At 38.2% G+C, this 16,578-nt stretch overlaps 1 protein-coding gene across 1 annotated transcript in view; it reads right to left on the bottom strand.

Annotated features, from left to right (window-relative positions):
* Positions 1-10,008, bottom strand: part of LOC122021448 (pentatricopeptide repeat-containing protein At1g10270-like) — a 42,357-nt gene extending 32,349 nt beyond the window's left edge. Inside the window, exon 1 of the mRNA XM_042579566.1 lies at positions 8,226-10,008. Within this exon, the coding sequence (XP_042435500.1) occupies positions 8,264-9,949 (1,686 nt within the window). The 5' untranslated portion in view covers positions 9,950-10,008 and the 3' untranslated portion in view covers positions 8,226-8,263. The remainder of the gene's footprint in view (positions 1-8,225) is intronic.
* Between the last annotated feature and the right edge of the window lie 6,570 nt (positions 10,009-16,578).

Genomic DNA, 16,578 nt, shown 5'->3' with positions numbered 1-16,578 from the left:
AGGAAATTGTCAACTCAATCATGCTTTAAATTTCATATTATTGTTATTGTGCTAACTCGATTGTGTAGTGATTGGTAGATTGATCGGCTAGATCAGTAGACCGAAAGATGTTATGTTAGCTATGTCCTCATATATGTTGATGTGACATTCGACATGGATTGGATAAGTCTTGGATGGCTGACGTGGCATAGGATAAGGGCAACTTGACTAACATGACAATAAGATAGACTTTGATCAGCTGACGTAACAGATGGACCGATCAAGCACAAGGATCGAGATGTTGACATGGCGAAGGAACCTCATCGACATGCTGACATGGCAGAAAGGGTGTGGCCAAGGTTGAACCGATAAACCAATCAACCGGATCTAGGGCCAATTTTCATGGCGATCGTATACCTATTGGCCAGATCGGTAGACCGATCCGGATTTATAAAAGAAGGCCTTGACCCAAGGCTTCTTCATCCAATTTTCTCAAGTCCTCTCTCTCACGTCTCGCTTTGAAGTTCTGATGCAATGTCGACGTGTTTATTCGACAAACCATGCTTGAATTCGAAGATTGTTTTTGTGAGTATAAATTGTCTTTTCTTATTCGTCTTTCGTGCTTGTTACCATTCCTCATCTTTGTAAAAAGACAAATCTTCATGTCCGAGTTGATATTTGGAGAAGGAGATCTATTAGTGGGTTGCCATCGAAAAAAATTAAAGAATGTGGTAATTTTTTGTTTGTTTATTTCCGCTGCTATCTTTGAAAATCGTAAAACACGTTTTAAAACAAGAGTTAGCAACAAACGTTATTCACTCCCCCCCCCCGGCTTTACAATCCTACAATTAGTATCAGAGAGGAGACACTTTGAACTAGTGCAACCACTAGTCGAGCAAAGTTTTCGCATTATTTTTTTTTTGTTTTTCTCGTTATTATTTTTCTTCGACAATACTAATTCAAGACCAAATCTTGGTACATTGTTTTCGTTTTTTTTATGAGCAAGTTTTTTTTTGAATAACCCATCAAGAAGCATGGCCCGACCGCGACTCTTCTCCGACAAAGATTTCAATTATTGAAAGGGCCGAATGGAGTACCATTTGAAGACCCAAGTAGAGATGTGGATCATGATCCAAATTGGATTCACTCTCCCAACCAACAAACAAGGAATGCCACTTAGGTGCGACAAATGGGACAATGACACAAAAAAGATCGAAACCGATGCCAAAGTGACTCAAATCCTCCAATGCGGCTTGACAAAGTAAGAACTCAACCAAGTCGGATCCTTCATCAGCACGAAGGACCTAGGACAAGTTAATCGAGATACACGAAAGAACTTCCCACACCAAAGTAAGTAAACATGATTTTTTTAAAAAATAAATTATATAATATTAAAATATAGAAAGGAGAGTAGGTAAATAGGCTACATATTCGGATCCAAGATCTTCTCAACAAACTGCATTCTATCATACAACAAGTTGAGAATCGAGACATAATTAGGTATGCATTCAAAGCTTTTCCTCAGAACGCCTTGTGGTCATGTATGGTAGATGCTTAATTTCCAAGATCTTTCAATTATTAGATTAAATAAACTCTTTTTTGAATTTGAGTTGCATGAGCAGACTAATGCAAGCTCAGCCGAGAAAGGTATTGCTTTGATTATAGGGAAAATCAAGAATAAGGAGCCGGGAAAATCAAGAATAAGGAGTCGAAGCCCAAATTCTGAGCCAAAGCCAAAGACGAATCAAATTTAGAAGATGAGGAGATTACTTTTGAACTACTAGTCAATCTAGTTTCGAAAATGTTCAAAGAAATAAGGGGTTTACTAAGCATGACATCAAGAAAGTGATCCAGTCAAAGAATAAGCAAACGGGACAAGTCGAACCATGAAGGCAAAATCTAAGTTGATCTGCTACGGGTGCAATCAAAAGAGGCATTTCAAGGCGGAATGCCCAAACACGAAAGAAACCAAGAAGCAACGAAGGAAGAAAGCACTAAAAGTAACGTGTGACGAGTCTTCATTGAAAAAATCGAACGAGGAAGAACAAACTTAAGCGAGCTTCCTAGCACTAACGGTACGAGAACAAATGGCTGAGACTGAGCCCGAGCCCAAATCTGAATCAGAGTACGAACATGAGTACGAGACAAGCTACGGATTCATATTCATTTTAGACGATCCAAACACTGAGGTAGACCCTTCTTTTCTCAATAAACTTTATGTTGTAATTTATAATTTGACTCGAAAATTAGCCAAATCTAATATCTGGGTCAAATCACTCCAAAAAGAGGTAGAAGTCCTTACACCCTGTTTGGAAATCACTTAAGTCATGGAATTGAATTGAATTCCATTATGAATTGAATTCCATAAGGAATTGAATTCAATTCTCATGTTTGGAATGAATTGCAACTTAAGTTATGGAATTCTTATGTTTTACCATTTTATCCTTCTCTCTTTTTTCTTTTCTTTTTTTACAAAGAAGAGAGAATGAGGGCACAATGGGCATAATATGGAGAATTGAATTCCCTATCTAAATCACACATAAAGAGGTGTGATTTACTTTTGCCTTGTTTGATGGAATTGGAATTGAATTCCATATCAATTCTTAGCTAAAAAATCATTCCAAAACATGGAATTCAATTCCAATTCTTAAAGGAATTGAATTCCATATCATTTCAAACATGCTGTTAAGGAGAAGACTAGCCCATGTTCCTCAACTAAATAAGTTCAAAATAGAACTTCAACTCAAGTTCACAACTTAAGGAAGAAAATTCCACTTCGAAAATTCAAGTTAAAGACCTTAAAGGATCATTGGAACAGTTTAGTTTTGGCTCTAAATACCTTGATATAATACTTAGAACTAGAAGGATTGTATACAATCGATTTGGACTCAAATACAAGGATAAGACTACTTTTCTTTAGGGGATCGAACTGCTAGAAAACAAGTTTAAATATGGGTTCCTAAATCAAACTTGAGTAATCAAGTTGGACCAAATTAATATTAGATCTCTAAAAATCAGGTTTATTACTTGGATATACCTTATCTAAGTTATGATTGAGGAAGAGCCAAAAGAAAAATCATTTTTCTTGTTAGATAAAAATACATGATTGTTTAATTTACTGCTTTCATTTTGCATGATTAATTTCTTCTCTGTTTAAGTTAGAATGGCTAGATAGGAAAAGAGTAAATTTAATTCTTGACAACCTAGTACAAGACGTGCCGAGATAATAGTACATTAAGGATGCTCAATCCAAGTGTACCCAGGTTGGGAGTACCCTACTTAGTGCACTCAGTTGAGAGGAACTGACTGAATCTACCTCACCACATCCTAAACTAGTTAGACCAGAGATTTTCAATAAGAATGTTAAATATATATTTTCTTAAAAAGAGTTTGTCTAAAGAAGTGGTCTCCGATATCAAAGAAGACTCTATGCCTTGCCACAACCTAAAAGCAAATTTTTGAAATATGTATTTAACTGACTAACGGCTAAATCTAAATCTAACACAATGTCAAATTAGCTTCAAAATTGAAATTAATTTATTAATTAAGTAAAATTGAAAACTATCTCATACAATCTATAGAACTAACTTATTTAATAACTTTGAATGGGTGAGATACTAAGTTAAAATCAACAAACCATATTTTAACTTGCATGTGACTACTAAATTCATAAGAATTAGAATATGGGTAGATAGCTAGAATATAAATATTTGATTTTCTATTGGAACTAGCTTAGGTCTTATCGTAGAAAGCATGAACTCATAGATATAGACAGACATTATCTCACAAACAGATTAGAGTTAGTTTGTTTGTGTATTGAGTCACTTAGAACAGCGTGTGATGCTTAAGTTTAAATCTATATTTCAATTGCTTATATCATTATATCATCATAAATCTAGGCTAAAAACTTCAAATTGATCATGTCAAGTATCCTTCATTATAATTGACTAGTTGAAAACTCTTACTTTACTTGACTAATCTAACTAAAGGCTTCTATCTTATGATAGTTAATCTGGAGACAAAAGGTAAGACATCTACCTAAGACAAACAATAGCCAAACTGAATAAATTCTAAGTTAGGACTAAATTTGTAAAATTGACCTATCGATCAATCGAAAACCCCAATCCGTAGAACGAACCTGTTTAAACAACCAAACTCGAACACATGTCACAAAAAGACAAATCATAACCTATCGGTCTACCAAAAACCAAGATCGGTAGATTGATCTAGTCAAAAAAGCTGTGGTCAGTTTGACCGTCAGATCATCAGTTTAACTGTCAAAATGGCATTGACCACTCGACCTTGGGAACCCAAAAAGCGGCATTAGAAACTGAACATTTGATCGGACTTAAATGGATTGGTAGACTGATCCCATGATCGATAAACCAATCCCGAATACTGATCTATAAAAGGGGACCCCCGCGTGATAGGTAGGCTGCACATTACAAATCATTCCTCCCTCCCATTCCATTGACCAATCTGAAGCCCTCGACTCCGTCGATATGCCTCGGCAATGATACCTAAACTTCCCTGTTTAAGTTTCCATAGAACTATGTTCATTTTTGTTAAATTATTTCATTGTAACCAAAAACAGTGTGCCACACAAGGTCCCGCTCATCTGGCCTATGACCCTAGGTTCTGTCCAAAGAATTTAGGCTATCATTTGAGACCACGACCCATAAAGTTGCAGGGACTCGATAACTGAACAAAAACTTATTCTAAACCCATTTCCCAGACAGTTGAGCTTATCAACTATTATGCCCTAGTAGATTTGGTCTACCATAATCATCAGATCAATATTGACCATTATGTAAAGTTCTACCACAACCTAACTCCTATAGATGACCTGCACTATAGGACTAGGGTTGCTACCATGGACATGCTTTTTGATGTTGACACCTTTATGAACATGCTAAACCTTAAAGTGTCCAATAACATGTTCCGCAACTTCCCTAAATATCCAAAAAAAACTTATCTGGACATTTTGCACATCTCACCCTTGAAAGCATGCATCAAGAGATCTTTCACACCCCTCTCCCTAAAAGGATACATGCAGTCAACCTAAGTATTGAGGACAATATACTTTACAATTTATTATAAACTGTGTCCTACCACTATCCACCAAAGAACTATCAATCATTAGACTGTGCCACTTGTTCCTTATGTATGCATTTAGACATAATCTAGATGTGAACATAGGACTATTGATCTTTAGGGCAATTATCTACACTATTCAGGCTATAAGGGTACATATGACTTATTGTCACATTATCACCAGACTTTTAGCAGCCTTATGGGTAAACATTACATTGGCTAGCATTAGGTTCCTATTTGATGACTTTGACAAAATAGGATATAGGCACCCGTCCTTAGCTAGCATAAGACTAACATGGACCTTATTCTACAAGGCATAGCATAGACCTATACAGGCAGAGGGATTAGAACGGGAAGAATCTAAAGAAGTTGAGCAAGATGCTCCTCTACTTGGGCTACTCGCACCTGACTATACTACCCACATTCACTCGGTTCATCCCTTCATAGCCTGTTGATTCAAATGTCCGATTCCAAGAGATCGTACGGACACTTAGGGAGTATTTGGTTGATGGGTTTGGGAATGAGGGAATGGAATGATAGTAAAAGATAGTGTTTGGATTGTGAGTTTGAGAATGACATTTTGGGAATGATTACTAGATTTATGGGAATCAACCAAACCCATATAACTTGATGGGTTTCATTTCCATTCCTATTCCACCCTACTATCAAACCCATACCCATAGTCATTCCCATCATTTAACCAAACGCCCCCTTAGACTCGATCGAGGGACGGATCGACTCTCTCATGTAGCACATTGACAATCTGCATCACTCACTCTCAGAGCAGAGTCAGCAGTCACAGCATCAGGAGATGATGGACATATTGCGAGTCTACCAGCAACCATCTCCTCTTGATTAGAGTTAGCTTAGTTAACTAGATCTATTTTGGTATCTTGATCTAGTTAAAGCTAAACTCACTTAGTAAGTTTATTTTGCTAATCTGTTTGACTTGACTTGTGGCATGTAGAACCTATGGGCTAGTTGATAATTTTGCATACTTATCATGCATGCTTGGATTTTAGGACTTTTTTTTCTTGCTTTTTAAATTCCTTAAGTTAAATTGTTGCAAGCATTAATGTTTTATTGCAAGTTTTAAAGTTCTTATTACATATTCATTGCAATTATTACTCATTCATTTTTATCAATATTTAAAAATGGGTTTTAAAGGGATAGAAAGTTGAAAATAATTTTTCAAAAATTTCCTTTTGATTTAAAAATTATTTCTCAAAAAATTTATCTTTTAAAAATCTTTTTCAATTTCTTTTAATTTTTTTTTCATTTTTTTTAAAAAAATTATCTTTTAATTTTTTTTAATTTTTTAATATTTTAAAAATCTTATTCAATTTCTTTTAAATTTTTTATTTTTAATTTTTTTTTCAAAATTTCTATTTATTTTTTTAAAAATATCTTTTTCAAAATTTCAATTTCTTTTAATTTTTTTCTTTTAAAAATATTTTTTTAATTTCTTTTACATTTTTTATCTTTTTTTAAATTTCTATTTCTTTTATAAAAAAAATTATCTTTCAAAAATCTTTTTCAAAATTTATTTTAAAATTTTTTCTATCTTTTATAAAATCCTTCTCAAAATTCCTTTTAAAATTTCTTCTATCTTTTAAAATTCTTTTTTCAAAATTTATTTTAAAATTTCCTCTTTTAAAAATTCTTTTACAAATGTATTTTCTATTTTTAAATTATATTTTCTATCTTAAATTTTTTTTGTCAAAATTTTCTAAATCCTTTCAACTTTTTTTTTAAAAAAGGTTTTCGACAATTCCTTTTCTAAATGGTTAGTTATTTTTGACCTCCCTTGTGTTCTTTGATTTATGTCAAAGAGGGAGAGATAGGTTAAAGTTAAAAAGTTAGTTAAGTATTTTTTAAAATACCCTCCAAGACATTATTTTTAGGGAGGAGATTAAGTTAAGAGGAGTCTTTTATGGGAAGCCTTGTTGAAAATTATCTTTTTGAAAATTGTTTGATAAAATGTGTTTCTTAACTTTAAATGAAGTTATCATAATAAAAAAGGAGATTGTTAGTGTAGGGATCATCGGATAATAGAATTTAGGTTTTGATATTGGCAAAGGATTCAAAATTAAGCTTAATCGTGATCTAACAAAGTTGATCAAGCATGCAGTAGCTCAATCAGGAAAGTCCTAGTCAGTCTAGGCAAGTGAAAGTCGTAGTAGGTCAAATGGACCAATGACTAAGCAAGCAAAAAAACCTTAGCAGATCAAGGACACTAGGCAGCTAAGTCTAGAACTGAACATATAGTAGTAAAGACTTATGAGTTAGTGAGGATCGGAGGTCAAGTCAGGAAGTCCTGAGGTCAAGTGATCGGATGCTGAGCAGAAAAAGCCAAACGAGTCTGGAGGACCAAGAGTTTGGCCAAGGACAAGTTGAGGTAAACTCTTGGAATGGAGTTGAGTGGTTCTTCCAAAAGGAAGAACGAATAAGGACGAGCCCTCTTTAAGAGGACATCCTTAGGCATCGATCCGACTAAGGGCTTCACTCGAATTTTGAAGTTGAGATCGGACAACTATCAAACTCAATCATGCTTTAAATTTCATATTATTGTTTATTGTGCTAACTCGGTTTTGCATGGATTGGTAGACTAATAGGTTATATCAATAAACCGAACAAGTTCGGTAGACCGATTAGCTGTGTCAGCTACACCCTCATATGTATTGACGTGACATCCGATGTGAACTGAATAAGTCACGAATGGTTGACGTGGCATAGGATAAGGACAACTTGGCTAACGTGACAACAAGATACACTTTGACTATGTGGTAGAGGCGCAATCAAGGATAAGGACGAAGATGCTGATGTGGCAAAATAACCTCATCGGCGTGCTGATATGGCAAAACGGGAGTGGCCAAGGCTGAATCGGTAGATCAATCAACCAGATCTGGATCTGATTTTCATGGTGATCAGTATAGTGATCAATCAACCAATTAAAAAGAAAGTTGTATTTTTGTGTGCTTATTTTGTTTACTTCCGCTGCTATATTTGAAAATCGTAAAACAAGTTTTAAAAGTGAGAGTTAGCCACAAATACTATAGATTCACTGACAGGAATTAAAATATCTACAAAAAAAAATAGATTGGATAAGAGTACCTTCAACAGAAATTCCCATAATTTAAATGCCAGCGCACCTTTGATCTGTAATTGGTGTAGAAATGTCTAGTTCAAACTACTGCTGCTGTGCTTGAGATACATTGCCTGAATTGCCAATGAGTAGCCCTTCTATCTCCTGGCTTCGTCCTGCCTTTTCAAAAGCGTCCAATAGGAAAACATTCAATTCAGCAGTAGAACTTATACAGCTTTGAAGCATCTGCTCGAACAACTCTCGTCCTCGGTCGAGATTTCCAGCATTACACAGTGCAGTAACCAAAATCTCATAACTTAACAGATTTGGTCTGGTCCCCTTCTCCCGCATCTTCTCAAAAATCTCCATTGCTTGACTGGTCCTTCCTATCTTCACCAGTCCATCAAAAACCTTATTGTAAAACCCCACATCAACTCTGAAGCCAGGGCTTTCCCCACTACGTTTAATCATATTCTCGAAGTAGTGAACAGCATCATCTGGCCTCCCATCCCCGAAGCAGGCAACAACTAAAGACCCATAAGTTGTTGCATCAGGGTTAACTGACTTATCAGGCATTTCTGCAAACAACTTCTCTGCCTCTGGAAGTAGCCCATTTTCGCAGAGCTTACCTATGATGTTATTGAAGCAAGCAACGTCCATGACACATGGTTTCACGGGCTGCCGGTGGAATGTCTCAATAGCCTCCAAGAATTTGCCTTCCTTGAACCGCTGGTTCACCATCAGGTTGTAAGTGTTGGTGTTGATCGCCAAGAAGAAAGGAGGGTTGTGGTTGTCTAGCATATTCTCAAACATATTTTCTGCCTCGGGCAGCTTGTCGTGCCTCAACAGGGTCACTATGAGGGTGTTGCAGGTGGCGGGGGTCATCTTGAACTGCCGATCTAGAAGCGAGCGATACGACTCCATGGCCTCCTTGTCCATTCCACGCTTGAAGTAGGCCTCCATCAGAGTCGAATGCACGACGCCATCATAGACCAGACAGCGCTCTCGGAGCTCATCGAAGAGATCAAGAGCCTTCTCCATGTTGCCGCACTCAATGAAGGCAGCCATGAGAGTGTTGTAAACGATGGAGTCAGCCGCGTGGCCGCGGTTGAGCATCTCGCGGAGGAGGTCGACGGCTTCCTGGATGCGGTCAGCGGCGACGAGGCCCTCGGTGAGATGGCGGTAGGTGATGTATGAGGGGGAAAAGGGAGCATTGTCTAGGACGTGGCGATAGACGTCGAGGGCAGCATCAACACGGCCGGATTTGCAGTGGGAGTGGATGAGAATGTTGTAGGAGACGACGTTGGGGACGATCTTGAATTGGTTGAAGAAGAAGGTGAAGAGGGCGACGACGTCATCGAGGCGGCCTGCGCGGAGCATGGAAGCGATGACGGCGTTGCAGGTAAAGACTGTGAGGCGGACGGCGGAGAAGACGGCCTGGCGAGCGGTGGAGGAGGCGGCGTCGAGATCGCCTCCGCGGATGAGGGCCTGGACGCGGTTGTGGAGGTTGAGGCGGGGACCGACGAGACAGGAGGTGGAGTCCGGGAGGCGGGGGGCGTTGGGGTCGCGTGGTGGTCGAGGCGAAGTAGTGTCGCGGCGGAGGGCGTGGAGCGGGGGCTCGATGCGGAGGCGTCGCTTGAGACGGCGGCGCTCGGCGGCAGCCTCCTCGGCTGAGGAGAAGGCGAAGTGGCGGAAAGGAATAAGAGATAGTAGGGAGAAGGGGAGGTGGGGGAGACGGCGATCGGAGGCGCCGCCGGGAAAAGCGCGGAGGAGGAGGTGGCGGATGGACATTACGGTCTACAACTACAGGCCAGGGAAAGAAGAAACGCAAGCGGGAAATAAAACCCTACTACGAGTATAAATAAATATTTAAAGGCTTGATTGAAGAGTATTATGATTATCAAATAATCTTAAATTATGTTTTATTTCTTGTAACGTAACTAACTTGACGATGAGACGGCGATCTTGATTGAAGAGTATTATGATTATCAAATAATCTTAAATTATGTTTTATTTCTTGTAACGTAACTAACTTGACGAAACTAACCTGTCAACGGTTCCTCTCGTACTAGGTTAAATGGATTTGGATTTCCATCCAAATCCATGACCAGCTCGAGTTTAACAAACATCAACCATCTCATTCCAGAGTTTAATGGCGAAGACTATGATTTCTGGTACGTGAAGATGAAGACCATCTTTCGATCTCTTAACCAATGGGAGATTGTGGAGAATGGAGTACAAGAGCCCGAGGAAGCCACTGCCCTCAATGAGGCCGGTCTGAAGAAATTAGAGAAGTCTCGACAAGCCGACGCAAGTGCTCTCTCAATCCTTCAAAGAGTAGTCACTAAGGCTATATTTCCCAGAATCATGCGAGCCAACACGGCTAAAGATGCGTGGGAGATCTTGCAGAGCGAATTTCAAGGAGATGTGAAAGTAAGAGCGATTAAGCTCCAATCACTACTCAAGGATTTCGAAAATGCCAAGATGCAGGAGAAAGAAACACTCATGGAATTCTCAACCAGAATCTTTGATCTGGTCAATATAATGAAATCTCATGGTGAAGATATTACAGATCAAAGGCTGGTACGCAAAATTCTCATCTGTCTTCCTGAGAAATATGATCCCATTATTGCCGTCATTGAAGAAACAAAGGACCTAACAATACTCACCGTTCAAGAAGTGATGGCGTCCCTAAAATCGTTCGAGCAAAGATTGTCCAGACATTCTGAGAAGCCAATAGAGGGTGCATTCCAATCAAAGCTCAAAATTGGTAACAACGAACGAGAAGGTCAATCACGATTTGGATGGAAATCAAGAGGACGAGGTGGACGTATCTCAAAAGGAAAAGCAAAAGTAAAATACAATAGCTAAACCCTAAATTCAAAATTATTAAAATTATCAAATAATCTTAAATTATGCCTATCTTGAATCTAATCAGTCGACTCTAATTATTGATGAGGAACATACAAAATAGTAGCTATCGTATGGTAACCATTGTATTATGATAGAGTAATCAATTGATAATTAAAATTAGTCGACTAATGAGTGACAAATAGAGTTACAATAAAGGTCTCGAAGGTTGTAAAAAGAAAAGCAAATAGAGAAGTCCATGGAATAGTATTGATTAAAACTATTATAAGCATTATATCTTCTTTGATTTTTTTTTTTCCTTTTATTGTAATCCTTACAATTTTTGTGCATAATAAGATATTTCTAGGAGTGATTCATTAATGGACCATAATCAAGGAATAAGAATTCGAGGGAATGTTATATAAACTTGTGTGTTTATGATTGTGTAAGCGTGTTTGTTATTTATGTTTATTTTACTATGCTAATTGTGTTTGTAACCTTACTATCGATAGCAAGAGAAGTATAGAATCACACTTACAAGTTGATGATTCTTATGTTATAGTGTATACTAAAAGCCTCGCTTTTGTAAATATTTATTTTTGAAATAAAAGAATCACATTGGTCAAATGTCTACATTTATTTGTTAAGTGTGGTTGTTCAATTAATTTATATTATAAATAACATGGTGTGTGGTGTCACACACAGAAGATCGTGTTATCAGTTCTTTATAAATTATAAACAGTTACTTACGACTAAGATGGAAAGGAACAAACGGTTGGAATAGTCGTAGTGTAATTAAGTATTAGTTTATCTTGACTAATAAATTACACTAATACACTCTAAGTGTATTGAGTAGGATTATTTAAGATAAGTTCTTTTTATACTGACTTAATAAAAGAACTAGATCTTAGTTATTATGGAAGTGTGTGCTCTTAATCTTAATATAATAACAAACACATATATTTAGTATTTATTTCTTTGACTTATCAAATGGTGAGATTTAGCTCGATAAATTAATATGCCCGATAAGTTGGGAAATGATATTACTTATAGTGTGTGTTGTTGATTATAGAAGGAAACAATGTCCGAGTTATCTAGGTTGAGAATGTCTCCAAGAGGAGTTCATAAGGATTGTCATGTTAAACCCTGCAGGTGGACTTAGTTCGACATGACAATGAGGTTGAGTGGTACTACTCTTGGACTAAGCCATTAATTAAAATGAGTTGTCAGTAATTCAATTAATTAGTGGACATTCGATATCTTAAACACAAGGAGACTAACACACTTATTATAAGAAGGAGCCCATAATATAATTTGGGATTGGTGCGGTAATACAATAATAACTCTCTAGTGGAATGAGTTATTATTGATAAACTTGAGTTGTGTGTTCGGGGCGAATACGGGATGCTCAAGCTCATCGGAAGGCCAAAACTAATTTCTCCTCTAGGTCCTTGTCGTAGCCTCATTAATGTCTCAAATCCACTCATGAAAAGCCCATCTTGGTGTCCAAGAGGGGGCTGACCCAAGGCTTGGTGACCAAGCCAAGGGTCGGCTACAACCTTCTTTAAAGGGGCCGACCACAAGTCTTGTAAAGGGGCCGACCACAATAATTCAAAATAGGAGGGTTGTTTTGAATTTTTAAAATCTTCTCTTTGTAGATATCTACAAGTTTTAAAAGAGAAATTTTAAAATTAAAAACTTTCCTTATTTGAATTAGGCCACATGGTTTAAAAGAAAGTTTAAAAATTTAAAAACTTTCCTTTTTTAACTATCCTCATAGTTTTTAGAAAAAAGGAATAAAAGTTTTAAATTTGAAACTTTCTATTTTTGTAACAATGTTAAAAAAGGAAATTTTAAAAGAGAAGTTTTAAATTTTAAAACTTGGTTTTAATTTTAAAAATTTTCCTTTTTTAACATCCACAAAAGGAAAGAGAGTTTGTAAAATTTTATAAGAGGATTTCTTCTTTTATAAAATTTTATAAAAAAAAATATTTTTCTCCTTGATGATGTGGTCGACTACCCTTACTTGGTGCCCAAGCAAGGGGCCGACCAATCAATCCATGATTGATGATTGAATCAATCAAGAGGAAAGAAAAGGAATAATAAAAGGGGAAAAGGAAAAACAAGAAGAAGATTTTAATTTTTGTAAAAATCTTTCCTTATTTGTCTTGGGCAAGTATTATAAAAGAAGGGGAGGGGAGGAGAGGCCTCATGGTAGATCAATTCTTATTCTCAAGTTGGTGCTCCCTCTTGTGGTCGACCCTCTCCCTCTTCCTTTCCCCTTGCTCTCTTTTGTTTTCTTGTGGTGGTGGCCGGATTTTAGAGAAGGAGGAAGAAGGTTTTCGGGTGGTGTTCATCTTGGAGGATCGTCACCCACACGACGTCCAAGGTGTTGGTGCGGGAAGCATCCGACGATCGAACCTGAGTTTTGATAATAGCAAAGGATTCAAAGTTAAGGGTTGTTGTTATCTAACATGTTGAATGAGTGTTTCAGGAAAGTCCTAACTGCGCTTAGGCAGGTGAAAACCCTAGGGGGTGGTAACCCTAGGTCCTAGGGGGCGATAACCCTAGGTGGAGAAAAGTCCTAGCTGCGGTTAGGCAAAGGGAAAAACCCTAGGGGGTGGTAACCCTAGGTCATAGGGGGTGGTAACCCTATGCGGAAAGTCTTGGCAGGTCGATGGCTTCAGGCAAAAAGTCCTAGGGGGTGGTAACCCTAGGTGGAAAGTCCTGGTGCCGCGAGCCAGGTGAAAGACTGGACTAGCGGGGAAGCGGATGTCCAGCAGAAAGTCCGGAAGTATCGAGTGCTGAGAAAAAGTCCAGTCGATCTAAAGGATCGTACTGGCAACAGGTAAATCTCCTGAGTGGTGTAGGTGAGGACGCGCTCTCCGTAGAGGGAACAGTAAGCGTCGGGTCGACCTAGGGTTTCCGGTTGGAAACCCGAAGTCAGACTCGGACAGTCCGGAGACTGTCAATACTTCATTTATCATATTTATTGTATTATGTGCTAACTTTGTGCTGCAGGGTAGTATTTGGAACTAACGTATCTTGCAGGTGCAAAGAAGCAACCTAAAGCCTCGGATGAACAGTGTCCGAGGCGCCTCCATGGAGCTTGGAGGCGCCTCGGGTGCAAAACCTGAGCTGGCTGCGAAGCAAGCTTCAAGGCGCCTTGGATAGGCTTAAGGCGCCTTGAACAAGTTGATGAAGGCGCCTTAGAGAGGTTGGAGGCGCCTTGAACAGGATAGAATTTGACCAGGTCGGTTCTGATCCACGCGGGTGATGCGGCCAGCCTGGAGGCGCCTTGGAGGGGTTTAAGGCGCCTTGAACATCCTTTATAAGAGGGGTTCGAGCAGCAGCAAAGGACAACGAAAGAAATAGCTTCCTCGTGCTGTGTTCATCTCAAATATTGCTTCCGAAGTGCTGTTGCAACATTCCGACGACCCGGAGCTCAGATATTTCTACCATTGTTGTCGATATAATTTTAATTACAGTTACATTTGTAATTAGTTTGTAATAATTATACGAGCTTATAGTTGTTGCCCACGGAAAGCGATCAAGGATCGTGGGCCTTCGAGTAGGAGTCGATCAAGGCTCCGAACGAAGTAAATCCTCTTGTCTCTGTGTGTTTGTCTTCTTTATTCCGCTGCGTTTTTACTCGAGTGTTTTACGAATCAAACGAAATAGCCGTGAGCGCTATTCACCCCCCTCTAGCGCGATCTCGATCCAACAATTGGTATCAGAGCGGGGTCGCTTTGAATTGGTGAAACCACCATTCAAGCATTTTTCGTGGCTTTGTCGTTTGTATAGGGTAAAAATAAAACCTTACGCCTTTCGTTTTTTCCCTCCAAAATTATTTTCAAAAAATTCATTTTCATCCTTTCACGGTTTATTAGTATTGATAAAATATTGAATTTGGCAAAATTTGAAATAATATTTTTTAAATATTTTTTAATAATATTTTATTATTATTTTATTATTTTTTCTCGAAACTCGTAAATTTCTATTTCTATCCTTCTACCACACTACTAATCCAGGATTAAGTCCTGTGACAAGTTTTTTTGTCACTTTTTCGTGTCGATTCAATGGCTCTCCAAGAAGGCTATAGCACCACTCGTCCACCGCTTTTCTCCGGCGAAGACTTCGGCTACTGGAAAGGCCGAATGGAGTCGTACCTACAAACCGAGTTCGATGTCTGGATGATCACCAAGACCGGGCTCGAAATACCAACTGACAGCGCCGGCATGCCACTACCGTACGAGAACTGGGATGCGAACCTTATCAAAAAGGTAGAAGCAAACGCAAAAGCAACGTATACACTACAATGCGGCTTAACGAATAAGGAGCTGAATCGCGCCGGCCCATTCTCAAGCGCTAGGGAGCTGTGGGAGAATCTGATTCAGTTACACGAAGGTACCCAAGTAAGTAAGCATAATTTAATAGACAATTTATTTGAATTAGATGAACAGTATGACACTACTTCGGTCGAGGAAGGTATTACGTTGGTTGTAGGTACAAGCAAGACAGAGGAAGCTAGAAAGAAACAGATGATGAAAGCAACATGGTCTGAATTTTCAGACAAATCAGAGACTGACAAAGAAGAAGTGACAAGCTTCCTCGCATTACCAGTACTAGCATCTGTGGCAGAAACTGAGTCCGAATACGAGACAGATACCGAAAGCGAATCTGGAACCGAGTCCGAGCGAAGCCACGGATCCGTATCCGTTTCCGAAGGTTCTAAACCCACTGTAAGTTCTTTAATTTCTAGTATTTGCTTAGATAATTCAGAAAATTTAGTTCCTTACTTACTAAAAAAGTTGACTAAATCTAACGTCCGAGTCAAGTCACTCCAAAAGGAGGTAACAACCCTTAAGGAAGTGACTAACTCGAGTCCTTTAACTGAGCCAGTTCAAATTGGAAATTTAACCCAAGTCCAACAACTTGAGGAAGAAAATTCCAATTTGAAAACTCAAGTTAAAGAACTCAAGAACATGTTGGAACAGTTTACTTTGGGTTCCAAGAATCTGGATCTGATTCTTGGAAAATAGCGAGCCGTTTACAACAAATCCGGACTTGGATTTAAAACTAAAAGAAAATATAAATCGTATTTATCATTAGTAAATAGAAATAATAAAAAGGTAGTCCAAGCATGGGTACCTAAGTCCAACTTGGTCAATCAAGTTGGACTTGGTCAATATTGGGTCCCCAAGGATCAAGTCTATTACCTTGATAGACCTTATCGAGGCTATGATCCAGGGGGGCAAAAAGAAAAACGATATTAATAAAACGAACATAATTAAAAAAAAATTCAAAATTCAAAAATCAAAATCAAATTAAAAATTAGAAATTAAATCATAAATTCAAAATATAGATGGAGGATCCAGAATAGATGGCACCCCCCACTGAACTACCCGACAGGGTAACTGAACTTAATCTACCCGAAATGGGTAAAACAAGAGTAGATTACCCGACAGGGTAATTAAGGCTAGTTTAAAAACGGGCTAAGTTTAACTTGAACCACAGTACCGGTGAAATTTTTGGATGATAGTACATTAGGGAAACTTGGGCATCGCATG

The sequence above is a fragment of the Zingiber officinale genome, chromosome 9A, assembly GCF_018446385.1.
Source record: "Zingiber officinale cultivar Zhangliang chromosome 9A, Zo_v1.1, whole genome shotgun sequence".
NCBI classification, from domain to species: domain Eukaryota; kingdom Viridiplantae; phylum Streptophyta; class Magnoliopsida; order Zingiberales; family Zingiberaceae; genus Zingiber; species Zingiber officinale.
This window is presented reverse-complemented; position numbering and strand designations above follow the sequence as displayed.